The sequence below is a fragment of the Tetrao urogallus genome, assembly GCF_951394365.1.
Source record: "Tetrao urogallus genome assembly, chromosome: 1".
Classification (NCBI taxonomy): domain Eukaryota; kingdom Metazoa; phylum Chordata; class Aves; order Galliformes; family Phasianidae; genus Tetrao; species Tetrao urogallus.
In genome coordinates this window covers 10,313,270-10,327,382 of record NC_136813.1, presented here as the reverse complement: position 1 = coordinate 10,327,382, position 14,113 = coordinate 10,313,270, and the positions used below count along the sequence as shown (strand labels likewise).

General features: G+C 38.0%; 1 protein-coding gene across 1 annotated transcript in view; it reads left to right on the top strand.

The window, feature by feature from the left end:
* Positions 1–321: 321 nt before the first annotated feature.
* Positions 322–14,113, top strand: part of SLC36A4 (solute carrier family 36 member 4) — a gene marked incomplete at both ends in the record, with an annotated part of 85,821 nt that continues 72,029 nt past the window's right edge. Inside the window, 7 exons of the mRNA XM_079549582.1 lie at positions 322–440; positions 2,043–2,133; positions 3,300–3,388; positions 4,520–4,615; positions 6,157–6,241; positions 11,468–11,695; positions 12,744–12,842. Of these exons, the coding sequence (XP_079405708.1) occupies positions 322–440; positions 2,043–2,133; positions 3,300–3,388; positions 4,520–4,615; positions 6,157–6,241; positions 11,468–11,695; positions 12,744–12,842 (807 nt within the window). The remainder of the gene's footprint in view (positions 441–2,042; positions 2,134–3,299; positions 3,389–4,519; positions 4,616–6,156; positions 6,242–11,467; positions 11,696–12,743; positions 12,843–14,113) is intronic.

The following is a 14,113-nucleotide window of genomic DNA, read 5'->3' as shown; positions in this document are numbered from 1 at the left end:
CTTTCTTTTTAACCTGTATGTTGTATTAGCTTTTTAAAACTGTATACACCATCATTGTTTTGATGGTACAAAGTTGTTTTTCTTAAAGCTGTAATGTTTGGCCATAAACCAGCCTACTTTTGAATAATGTGAATGTGCACCCCTTTAAAGTGAGACAGCATTTCTTCTGTAGATATCTGATGTAAATAACTATCTGCCCAAACCAGCTTTATACTTGATAACATAAAGAAATCTCACAGAATGGCAAATTAGTTGAAAATTGTCTTTTAATTCTAAACTGTACATTTCTTTCTAAGTTTGTTTTAACTCTGTTGTTTAGACATGGAAGTAATGAAGCCTTTAATTGATGAACAACATTCAGAGGTTTCTGATGAGGAGCATGAAAGTAATTTCCTGCCAGTTGAGAAGCATTACCAACTTGATGGTGAAGAAGGCATTACGTATGTATCATTCTTAACTATCAGCTTGTTAAAAATTTGTTACCTCCAACTTTCTTTTCATAAGTAGCTTACTAAACTCTTTAAGTGGTTTACTTGCAGCCACACTATGGTTTTGCAGGTATACGTAAGGCTTTTCATAGTTTTACAATAATCAGTGGATTGTGCAGAGGTTCTTTGTTCTTTGGAAGCTAACAGTATGCTGACTAAAGTATTCCAAGGTGACCATTGTTAAGTGATTGGGCCTCTTGAAATCCAAACACTGTTTACAGTGGATTTGGATTGAATTAATTTTATAATAAAAAGCTTAAGATACATTGGAAATAGATTATTTGTTGATGTTTGAAGAACCTGTAAGTTCTGTTTTTGTTATTTCTTTTTTATTGAGTAAAGCTTTCATGGTCACAAATCACAAATTCTGACAGGTAATTGTTTTGAATGTTATCATTATAAAATAGTTTTGATGAAACTTTGAATCTTTCTGAGGCAAAATGACAATAAAATTACACAGAAAATATCCTTATCAAGGTGGAAGAGGGACCTGGAGGTCAGACTTCTATGTCCCATTTGAAGGAACTTGTTTCTAGATATTAGTAAGAACATCCTTTGAATGTGCTAGACCACTTTAAAGTGCTTAGAGGAAAGAGCTGGTTCACAGATCATCTTTATCAATGACCTAGACAGTGGGATCGAGTTAACCCTCAGCAAGTACGTTGATGATACAAAGCTGACAAACAGAAGGAAGGGATGCCATCCAGAGGGATCTGGACAGGCTCTAACTGTGTGCCCATGTGAACCCAGTGAGGTTCAACAGCACCAAGGGCAAAGTGTTACATTTGAGTTGGGGCAATGTCTGCAGACTGAGAGAGCTCATGGAGAGCAGCCGTGCAGAGGTGGAGGAGAACCTCGTGGTTGAAAAACTGGAGGGCCAGCTGTATCCAGAGCAGCATCAACAGTGTGATGGCCAGCAGGGTGGGGGTGGTGATTGTCCCCCCTCTACTCTGCACTCAGGAAGCCTCACATGGAATACTGCATCCAGCACAAGAAAGACATAGAGCTGCTGGAGCTGGCCCAGAGGAGGGTCACAGAGATGTTCAGAGGGCTGGAGCGCCTCTCCTGTGAAGAAAGGCTGAGAGAGCTGGGCTTGTTCATTCTGGAGAAGACAAGGTTCTGGGATGATCTCATCTCGGCCTTCCTGTACTGGAAGGGAGCTTATAATAGGAGTGATTTTTTTAGATGGTCTGATTTTGATAGGACGAGAAAGAACGGTTTTACCCTAAAAGAGGATGTATTTAGATTTGATGTTAGGTAGAAATTTTCACTGAGAGGACGGTGAGGCCCTGGCACAGGCTTCCAGGAGAAGTTATAAATGCCCCATCCATGGATGTGTTCAAGGCCAGGTTGGACAGAGCCCTGGGCAGCCTGATCTAGTGGGTGGCAAGCAGCCCATGGCGTGGTATTGGAACCAGGTGTTCTTTAAGGTCCCTTTCAGCTGAAGCCTTTCTTATATGCTAATAAAGATGGAGGGTGCTCTTCCCCCATCCAGGATGAATGTACTTCTAATGTGATTATGTGATCTGTGACTTGCTGTGTTTGTGTCCTTAGGTTTATACAAACGCTTACCCACCTTCTCAAAGGAAACATTGGAACTGGGCTTCTTGGTCTTCCTCTTGCAATAAAGAACGCTGGCATTGTGGTAAGACTTAATTATTTTTCACAGATAGAAAAATTACCTAGGAAGATCTATAAATATATGGCAGAGCCTGAAAAACTATATAGTTGTTGTTTGTACCTACCTACTTGGAGTTGTTTTCTGTTTTTCCTTTTCAGTGTGGTGAATATGTGAAGGTTGACACAAACTTTTTTTAAAAAAATCTAGGCAATTCTGTTAGAATATGTTGTATTTTTGCTTAACCAAAACATTTTTTTTTCTATAGAAAACAACAACAATTAAAAAAAAAAAACAAAAAAACAAAAAGTCTGAAACCAGAAAAATGTTGATTCATTCAGTTTCCTGTGAATGGGATTTGTTGTTGGGTTTATCTCATCTTTGTCCAGACTTCTTTGTATCCAGATTGTATGGCAGAGGATGTACTCTTATTTTCTTAAGTCAGACTTCTGTTTCTGAGCACAATTAGTTTGTACCAGACAACAAACAGTATCATTTTCTAAGGCAGTGTAAATTTCATCAAGTGAAATTTTCAAATAGATAAGGCAATTCTTTATTACAGAAGGCTTAATGCAAGGATGAAAGTTACATGTGAATAGCAGGTGCCTTTTGTGAAAACTTGTGGTCAGACTTAGGAAAAGAAATTATTTAATTCAGAAATTATCTGTGACTGACAGTTGTAAAAGTTATCAGGGGAGAGATTGTGACATGTTCTTTTCCCCCTTTGTTTTTATATTTTATTACACTGCACATCATCAGCTGTTCAAATGTAATGGGAAGAAGCCTTTAAAATGGCAATGCTGCTGCTGATGAAATGGTCCAAGGCATGGTATGGAAATGTGCAAAGTGTTCAGCCTTTTCTTGTGATAATTCTTTTGATGAATATCTTAATGAAACTGTTAATGGGGGGAAGTTCTTCGTGCCCCCTTGCTATTCAATGCATGATCATCTCTAAGAAATCATCATTCAAACAATCAGTTAAAGGGAGGACTGCCACAGGAAGTCAGCTGCAAATCCTCCAGTGGGTTGGGGGGGAGAGGTTGCATAACATTTGAACCTTAAAATCTATTTATGTGCTGAAATGTGAAATTTTTGCATGTGAAGATTTTTCCCCAGTGTATTTTCATGAGAAGTTCTGTTTGTATTACTTCTGTTGTTGATATTCTTTTTCCTCTTTTTTGTCTCCACACCAGGTCGGACCAGTCAGCCTTGTGCTCATAGGAATTATATCCATTCATTGTATGCACATCTTGGTACGTTGCAGCCACTGTCTATGTCAGAGGTAAATGTGGAACTACTTACTCTGTTGCTGAGTTGGAATATTATTTTTTTTCTTCTCCAATTCTGATTTTTGGTCTGTGGAATGACATGATGTTGTAGCAATTTGTTCAGCTCAAAATCTTGTACTTAAAAAAAAGAACACACACATTTATGGTGCAGCTACAAGTGACAGCTGTGTGACCAACACTGCGTTAATACATTGATAAAAATTTTTTCTCTGCTCTTACACAAAATTAGGTTGGTTTAGTATATATGTTGAGGGACATGGTTTAGTGGGAGCTATTGGGAATAGGTGAACAGTTGGACTGGATGATCTTTTAGGTCTTTTCCAACCTTGGTGATTCTATGATTCTGTGATTCTATGATATTTTCCAGTATCCTGTTCCCTCTCTTAATAGGGAGGTAATCAGGTGTTTGTCATTACAGTTTTACTAGCTTACCTTCAGTCCTTTAACCCCCTTGTATCTTCATAGTTTTCTTAGCTTCTCAATCTTCACAGCTTTGAAAAATGTTCAATTTATAAATTGTCAGTTTGTAAATACAGAATAAATGGAGAATTGTTTATTTATTTTATGCTAATATGTGAGCTCTGTTTCTTTGGATTGTGACAATTGGATTCTTCAAAATTGTGGTGCTAAGAAATGTGTTGAAGTGCTAATGGTGAACAGATAAATGCAGACAGTCTTTCAAGTGAGATGTAGGACTCTTTGGGGGAAGTGGTTTCAAATTGGGCTGACAGTATTTCCATTAGTAGTTGTTGTCATTAATCACTTTTATCTTGGTCAGGTGTTAAAGGGCAGCAGTGAAAGTTCTCCTGCTGTTGTTTCTGAACTGAAAACACACAAAGCTGTTAGTGTCCCTATAGCTGGAAAAGCTATCATTCAAAAAAACCCTGAACTGTTTTAGTACTATTGAATTAATGGGGAACAGTTTTGGTTACATGCTTAGAGAGTGCTAGATATTCCTTCCTGTGAGAAAGGAGCCCAAGCTGTACTTGTAAAATTCAGTAGCTGCAGAGTGGAGTCACAGATGATTCCTTATAACCCTGTGAGGCCCGCAGCATTTTCAGAGTGGAGATCTAGGCTCTGATTGTTTCTAGTAACTCCATTCTTTCTTCATTCCTTGATCTCAGGTTGAAAAAATCCTCACTGGGGTATAGTGATACAGTTAGTTATGCCATGGAAGTGGGGCCTCTGTCTGCCCTTCAGAAAAGATCCTCCTGGGGAAGGTAAGTTGACAGTGGAATTTAATTTAATAAATCAATTATTAAAATTAATGGCTACTGTTGGAACGGTTAGGAGACTGCTTTTTACTGAGCTGTAGCTAGTTTTAAGAATGCATTCTCTGTATTTGTAATAAGAAATACTGTTGCATAAGATTATTTCCTGAAGTCAACTTGTGTGCTGGGGATGACTGGGGGGTGAGTCTGTCTGTAAGGAGCTGCGAATGAAAGAATTTTGATGTGTAGAATAGGATGGCATATGGTATAGCCAGAAGTGCATTCTGTATTGCCTAATGCAGTAATGAAAATTTCTGCCAGCCTTTACCACAAACGTGTTTCACTGCATCAGACTTTGCTTTCTGAGCAAGTTGGTACTGCAAACATTTTTGTATTTTTTGTATTTAGTCTAGAAGGGATCAAAACATTCTTTTATTTCTGTCAAGAAAAGATGGTGGAGAAATAGCTACTACCTTTTTATAGGAGCAGCATGCAGCTATTGATAGCTTGTTGTCTCTCTTAAATGCTTTGTCCCTCTTGGAAAAAAAAAAAGAGCATCATATTGTCTTTGCCATCTGTTGCTGTATAGCTTATGATATGACTACACAGTGGAACTGAAAATCTGAGTTGTTGTTCCATGTTAATTGTAAGGGATTTTTCCCTCTCTTGAAGAGAAGAATATTTTTCCTTGTCGTTTTCAAGGATTTAGCACCTTGTATCACGTGTTTTGGCTGTCGCTTGGTTCCGAATAAGACCAAGGGAAGTTGTGTTTCAGGATCTTTTGTGATGACTTCATAGGAATGGACTGGAGCTGAGATTAGAGAGAGATTGGTCTGAAGTGAAATAGAGTGAAAATGCTGTAATGCACCAAAGAGTTACATGCCACAAATGACAGTTCTGTTTCCAAAGACACCGTGCTTCAGCAAATCTGTTCAGTGGGGCATTTCTCTATTAGATAGAGAACTATATGTAGTAAAACTATTAAGAGAGTTTCATTATGATGTGTCTTCAGGCCACCATCCTGTGAATCATTTTTCAAAAACAATATGAACCATGAAAAACTATGAAATTTTTTTTTCCCCAGGAGACACAGTGTCTGAGTGTGTGTTCGGATACACTTGTATAGATCCAATTAGCTGTGAAATATTTGTCATCTGGAATTGCTGGAGCTTATATAACTAAGACTGTATGAGACATTTCATCTCTGGTATCAGTGGAAAACAGCTGTGTTATAGTGCTAAATTACTGCAGCAGAAGTTATTAGCAAACCGAGTGTCTGTGTCCATTGTTTATATTTGTACAACACCGCTGCATGTTTGAATTTCCCTGTATGCCCCTTTAAAGCATGTGATATGCCTGTAAAAAAAAAATGATTAGAAAATTATTGCCACCACCAAAAAAGCCACAAAACCACTTTATTTTTGCCAGAAGAGGAACCTACATTCCAGCATTGGTGAGATTAATTCACAGGAGTTATAATTGTGTGTTAGCTAGAAATAGGTTAACATATGTGAACTTTAATGTATGTTTGTTTATTTTTCCTTTCTCAGGTATATTGTGGACTTTTTCCTAGTGATAACACAGCTGGGATTTTGTAGTGTATATGTTGTATTCTTGGCAGAAAACGTTAAACAAGTGAGTAAATATACTGTATGGAAACAGCTTTGGCATTTAATTTGTTTTTCACTACTTTTATTTCCTTGTACAGTCCAAAAGAACTTGTAGAATGTGGAGCTGAGAGATGCACAGAATACGCTCTGTCGTGGTTTCCCCCAAGTTGCTTTTGGAAAAAAGTGGCAGTGTGCAAAGTGATCTAAACTGGCATATTGTGCAGGTGGTTGTAGCTTCGTTGCCCTCTGATTTGTTTGTCAGATTTCAAAATGAATCCTAAAAACTGGTAAAAATACAAGACCACGTTAGGACTGGCATCCAGTTTTCTCTGGACTTCTCTGTTTTACCAGGCTTCACTGCTGCCTTTTTTTTCCCCCTGATCTCCTAAGTGTATTTTACCCTTTTTGTGTCATGGGAATCTTTCTTTGAATCTGTTTTTGTTTAACCTCTTCGGTTTTCCAGAACTGTCTTGCAGTTATTTAGCTGCTTTTTTTCCCACAGAATCTGTTGAATCTAAACCTATCCTGATCTTGCTCTTAAAAAATACCTGACCTTGGAATTTCCATAACGTCCCAGTTAATTGGTTCCAATGCTTTGTTATCTATTAGACAACTTCTTACTTGAGTCTAAGCTAGAAATAATTATTTGTAATTCAAGTCTGTTATTTCCTGCTCTGCTTCCAAGTGTTTTATTGTATTTTAAGTATGGATGCCTTTTACATTTTTGAATATTGGTATCACATCTCCCACTTCCTTTTTAAGCAAATTTTTAGTTTTTTCCATCTTTATTTGCAATGAAGTGATTTTTTTTTTTTTTTTACTTTCTGTAAAGGTTCTGCAGTTGGTTATGTATTTCTTGCCATGTTTTATCCCAGCAGTTGTTTATGCTAGTCTTGCTGAAGTCTTGCTTGTGACCAGTAGACTTGAGAGGTTTTTTTGCAGGTCTTGCAGCTCAGATTCCAGACTTGATATTTCAGTATAATGATCATCTTGGAGGAGCATGTCGTTATTAGCTCATGATTGATTTGTGATTCACTGTGACTTCTTGATCCTTCGCTGCAGAGTTCATCCTGGCATTTCTTCTAGTTCATTTATACTGATAGTTTCTCTTTACCTATGAAATTCTTTATTTTTCCTTATTGAATTGATGTTTGCCAGAGCTCAAGGCCAAGTTTTCCTTCTGTATTCTTTCACTTTCCATCTGAAAATATGTTTAAACTCTGCTTATTACATCCCTGTTATTAATGAAAATATTAAATATTACTGCTTAAGAAGCATTTCATATTTTCAAGTAGTATTAAACAGATGCAAACAAACACATATCGAGGTGTTGTATATTTTAAAAATGAATATTAATCATTAGAAAACTACTGTGATTAGTTTATGCAAACTCTAGATGTCTCAGGATATCTAAAAGTCAAGTATTTTTAATGCTAGATTTATGAAAAAGTCAATTAAAACTTGCAAGTGAATCCTCACAGCCAGAAATGTCTGTATACCTCCTCAAACCTTTCAATAAAATCAAACTATCATTTTTCTGCCACACAGTCATTTGTCATTGATAAAACCAAACAAAAGCATGCATGGAACACGCACACTGGTTCTCACTTGAAGTGTTACTGCTCTAACAACACGCAGTGTGAGGAATAAGCAAGACCATCCAGTAGCTTTTGCTCAGTTCCTGAGCTACAACATCACTGACACAAGTGAGACTTGGGAGAAGTCCTGTGACTGTTGTGTCATGATGGACAGTTGTAGGACCTTCAGCAGGAGCAGTCAGGAAGGGCGATGAGGGCTGGCACTGTGTGTGAGGGAGGAGCTGAGCTGTTTCTTATTCAAAGGTATCTTGAGATTGGCTGCCCTTGCTCTTGTGGGTAACTGTTAGCTTCCTGTATTTTAACTGAGAGCACATACATTGGTCATACATCTGGTACAAACAAACAGGCCTAGGAAATTCCTGAGGTACACTGAAGATAACTTCATGGTACAGGTACTAAGGGTTCTAATAAAGCACAGGTACTTACATTTATTGTTTCTAAAAAGAGAGTGTTTTCTGGGAGAAGTGATGATTGGTGAGTGTCTTGGCCATGGTGACCATGGAGTAGTTCAGTTTTAAGTTTTTGGTAATAGGAGGAAAACTGCCACCTCAATTTTGACCCTAGATATAGGGAGTGCAGACTTTGGGCTGCTTGAGAAACTAATTAGCAGGGTCCCTGGGAACCTGCTTTTGAAGAGAATGGGGTGCAGTGGTGCCGGTCACTTTTTAGGAGCCATCTCCAAAGAGTACAAGAGCAGGCAATTCCAAAATGTCAGAAGTCAAACAGAGCAGAAGACTGACATGGCTGAGCAAGGATCTTCTAGAGCTTAGTTGGAAAAGTCTACAAATATTAGAAATGAGGCTGGGCAACATGGCAGGGCTACAGAGATGCTGTTTGCCATTGTAGGGAGAGTCTGTGCAGCCAAAGCTCTATTAGATTTGAAGCTAGCCAATACTTCAAGGGACAACAAAAGTTTTTTTTTTTTTTTTTTTTTTTTTTAATAAAGTATATTAACAGTAAATTGTTCCATTACTTGATGAGGGTGGTCATCTTACAAAATAGGGACACAGACAAAGCAGAGATGCTTGCGACTTCTTTGCCTCTGTCTTCAACAACAGTGATGAGTGCTGGGACCCTCGGAGCCCTGAGTCAGAGAACTTCAACTGGAGTAGTGATGAACTTCCAGCCGATTTATTTGGACCTTAAGCAAGAGGAAAGACTGATTACCTGTTTTATAAGTTTTGGAAATAAAGCCTTTATAGAAAACCCATTGCTGCTTTCTTGAAGAGCTGAAAGCTGGGAACAGATCTTACAGAAGAAACAAACTATAAAAGCAGTAGCTGCAGAGACCCATGATGTGTAACCTGTTTATATGATTTACATTGCCCTGTGCCCTTTCCTCTGGGAGGGAGGTGGTGTTTTCTTCTGGGCAACTTTTCTGTTTGCAGAAATCTGTCCCTTAGAGGGCACCAAAGAACACAAATTAGTGCAACTTTAATCTCTTTATTTTGGTTAGTGGAAGGATGAGACAGGTGAACAGGAGGAATGAGGGAGTGGAAAACTAAGATAAAGGAAATTCATAGTAGTAGTGTTAATAATACTAATCATTGACCAGTACCTTTGCTATTATGAATACCATGTATTCTGATTGCCATCCATGCACAAAATGTCTGAGGTTAGTAGGGATCTGTCAGCACCTGCTCCAAACCCAGAGCAGGGATATCCAAGGCCATGTCCAGGCAGCTTTGGGAGATCTCCAAGGAAGAGAACCCAAAACCTCTCTGAGCAACCCGTGTCAGTGCTGCATCACCTGCACAGCACAGAAGTCCTCCCTCGTGTTTGGAGGGAACGTCTTGTGTTCCTATCTGTGTCCAGCTATTGGCAAGTTGGTGTATGTAAACTTGACAGCCACATGGAACAAGGAAGAACTTCCACTGATATCTCTTATTTGATATTCCTAGTTAAAAACTAGTTCCTAACCAAACTTTGCAGTCTTTTTCCCCTGCTTTATCTACCATTTCAGAGAGCTAAGAGGTGACAAAGCATTTTGGAATGGTTCTGGTGAGTGAATGGGGTGTTCATCAGATTTAGTTGACAGTATTGTATGTGAGTCTAAATATTTATTTAATCTTTTGAATTCTGAAATGTTTATACACTCTTCTCACTACTGGAGACATAGTGTAGCTTTTGGTTCTAAATCTTTTCTGGTTATGGTATGGGATTAGAACAATGTTGACTGCATTACCTTAGATTTTTCCAGATTATTTGTGCTTCAGGTCTGTTTCTAATTGTATCAAATTTCAAGTAAAGTTTTTCTAAAGGAGTTTCTTACTGGGGCATCAAAGAAACTCAGGTTTGTGATTTGCAGATACGCCCGTCAGAATGCAAGTAAGGTCTTAAATGTGAAGATATCTAGAGTCTGAGAAGAAGTTGCTGAGTTTGCTGGAAAAGTGTCGTTTTCTCATTGTTTGGTGATAAAGCTGAAATATGCAAATGTATTCTTTCTGCATGGGAGCATTTTATTACATCTTTGGCAGTTTGACTGCCAAATAGGATGACCTGTGAAGCATTTCATTGACCTTTTAATTCTGAATTACAGGGTTACAGTATAGTCCTGTTTGCATTATATATGTATCACACTGTTTCAGGGCTAGATCTGGCCTTGTGTATCGTACTACATGTTGCTCTGTGTTGAATAAGGAAGGAATTACAGGAAACTGATCAGCTTGAGGAGTGCTGTTTTGTTCCCAGTGAATGTTGCATAATCTGTAGACTGTGTGACAGAAAGAGTAGGATTTGGGGTGTAAGCAAGAAGAATGGTCTTGGTTAAAGCGACTAAGGAAACTGAATTCTTCTGACATCATTCTTACATGAAGCATATTGGTCAATTAAACTAAATTTTCTGCACTTGCTAACTGTGCATACCTACTATCAGGAGTCTGTTGGCCAGTTTTGCTCAAGTGTGTAATCTTCACAGATACAGCTGAAGGCAGTGGATGCTGTGCTTGGGGTATATAAATGAAAAATGTAATGAAAAGTGGGGTATGTAAATAAAATTCAGTGAGGCACTCCTGTAAATGAATCTGTTTCAGATCACACCATCATGAATTTCTGATGTGACACATAAAATAAATGTATCAGGTGTCAGAAACTCTGCTGTCTGCTTAGAACTGTTACCACTAGATAGAAACTTGTATGTAATTGTAGTGCTAGCAATAGGACTACATGAATGGTCTCAAGTTGCTCCAGGGGAGATTCAGGTTGAATGTTAGGGAAAACTTCTCCAAGAGTGGTTAGGTGCTGGAATGGGCTGCCCAGGGAGGTGCTGGAGTCACCATCTGTGGAGGTGTTCAAGAAACATTTAAGTGTACCGAGGGACATGGTTTAGTGGGAAATATTGGAGGTAGATGTACAGTTGGACTGGATGATCTTGGAGGTCTTTTCCAACCTTGGTGATTCTATGATTCTGTTCTTGTGGATTTCTTCTTTAGTCACAAATGGGATTATAGTGAGGTCCTTTATGGCCCAATGTCATCATTTATCTTAAGGATGAAATATGTTGAGGATGAAACTCTTGCCCTGTCTTTCTCTTTGTGTTGTGAGTATAGAGAAACCCAAATGCTTGACATTCAGCACCATAAAAAAACAGGAGCATGATCACCAATGTGACCACTCAATGCTACTGCTGTTGAAAACTTTTCCTTTCCTTACAGGTCCATGAAGGATTTTTGGAAAACAAAACCGCTTCTATAAATGTCAGTGTTACCAGCAGTTCTTCTGAGAAAAGGAGTACTGATTTACGAATATACATGCTTTGTTTCCTGCCATTTATGATCCTCCTGGTCTTTATTCGTGACCTGAAGAGCCTGTCCTTGCTTTCACTGCTAGCCAATCTGTCCATGGCTGTCAGCTTGGTGATCATTTACCAGTATATTGCTAGAGTGAGTATAGAAAAGTTTATTATTATTATTATTATTATTATTTTTATTAATGTGATTCTTATATGTTGCTTGGGATAGTTGGTCTCTGACCAATAATTTCTGACAATTTCTGCAAGTCCGAATTATCTTGTAATTTGAGGTAAGGGGGCACCTTAACACTTGAGATATGCTTTTGACATATTTTTATGGAATTTTTGAAATAATGGATAATATTGCTGCACTTAAGATATTGAAAATACAGATTATAAGGGTTCTTGGGTCCTTGAGTGGAAGAGAGTGGAGTGCACCCAGAACTTCAGAGGTTTCAATCTGTGGCCAGTCCATTTCAATTCATTGCACCAAAAGAACAGTTTCAGAGGTTGGTTCTAGTGTTTCTCCAGTACAATTACTTATTTAAGAACGGATACTGCATTCTTCTGTTTCCGAATAAGTTGAATGTTCTTTGAGTTTTCTGGGTTGCTGCTGTTTTTAACATTTGGGGGCACTTGAAAATAGAACAAATGGAACTGATGGCTGAGAACACATACAGAAACCTCTACATTTTTTCATTCTTATTTTTGAAAAGTATAAATGGTAAACACCATTGCGTGCACAGTACCTAGATATATGGTGTGCTATATACATGTGCTACTGGTAGAGAAAGCTTTCACGTGAGTCATAAAAGGGGCAGGAAGCAGAGAATGAGGTGGAAGGCAGAGAAGATAGTGAGAGGCAGAGAAGATAGTGAGAGAGTTGGCTAGAATAGAATCATAGAATCATAGAAAAGGACCACAATGATCCTGTAGTTTCAACCCCCCTGCTATGTGCAGGGTCACCAACCACCAGACCAGGCTGCCCAGAGCCACATCCAGCCTGGCCTTGAGTGCCTCCAGTCTCAGTGTATCCACAACCTGGTATAGGAGGCAGAAGTTCCACAAGAAAGATTGGAGGAGTATGTTCTTTTGTCAACATCTGCTGATTTTTCTTTCCTAGAGACAAATGCAGCGATCAGAGTTGTAAGAACATCTGATGTTGTTTATGTAGAGCTGTTTTGCTTTGTTTTCTTTAGGATATAGCAGATCCTCGAAAACTGCCTCCCATGGTTGGCTGGAAGAAATATCCTCTATTTTTTGGAACAGCAGTGTTTGCTTTTGAAGGAATTGGTGTGGTAAGTTGTTATCTCTGACTCTTCAAGATATCTAGATCTGTGCCAGGTGATGGAACATAAACAGTTTAATGACTTCTGATATTTAATTTTTCATATTGAAGCGCTAATCTTCCAGATATAGAATTATATATAGATATAATATATATATATAGATATTATATATAGATATAGATATTTCATAGAAATGTGTTATAATTTGTCTAATTTGTTGAGGACAGAACATCCCTGTACAGAGGTATTTTAGTGGTTGCTGATTGCTAATTGAACACTTAGTAGCTTCCCATTTACAAGAATGTATGTAGTACATAAATAGATTAAGACAGTGATGTAATAATAATTAGTATCATATTATATTCAGCTAATAATATGATGAGATTGTAATTATAATTCAACAGCTCAGTTTGAAGTGATGAGTGTACAAAAAAAACCCCAACCTATTTCAGCATCTGCCCCTTTTTTTTTTTGAGGTCACGGAGGACAGAAGTGATTTACTGTGAAAGTATTATTTGCCTGGTCTCAAAGTTGTCTGTAGGGATGGCTTCATAGAAGTGGCGATGATAAGAAAAAGTCTAGAAATTTCCAAATATTGTTTTGATTCATGGACTCGTGACAGTGAATCTCACTGTTTCTTGAAATATGTTAACTGTTTATCACTCCTATAATGTTTTTGATGAGTGAGGCATTTTTAAGTTCTTGTGTTCATAACCTGCTGCATCTTAGGACTTTCTGATTGCATCTCACACCAGTAAGGTTTGCAAGTTAGTTACCATTTTTGTTCCATGTGCTGTTTTTTTAAAAAGAGCCAAAGAGGCACCTAGGAATTGTAGGTCATAATGTTTGTAAACTGTTCAGAAATTACTGTGTACGCTGTATTTATTACTACTATAGCTATGTACTTGACAAGGTGCTAGTATGTGCTTGAAACTAAAGCTAAAGAAACAACAAAAACAAAGACATAAACCAGCCAACTGAAAAAAAAGGCCAAACCAAAATGCAGTACCCTCAAGACAACATGTATGTTATCTGAAATGATTGTTTCTCATGACACAATGTGTTGGAGATTTCAAGTATCTTGTAATTTCTGGAATATTCAGCTCTGAATTAAACCAGCAGAGCTGAATAGCAAAAGTTCTAACTCCAAATTAGTTATGAAAATGTTTTCACAGAGTGGATGTGTGGCTCTAGTGATGATGAATTCAGACTGTTTTTCACTGTTTCTTAGACTGAACTGACTGATGTAGAGGTTTGGGTGAACCTCTTTTTTCACGTCA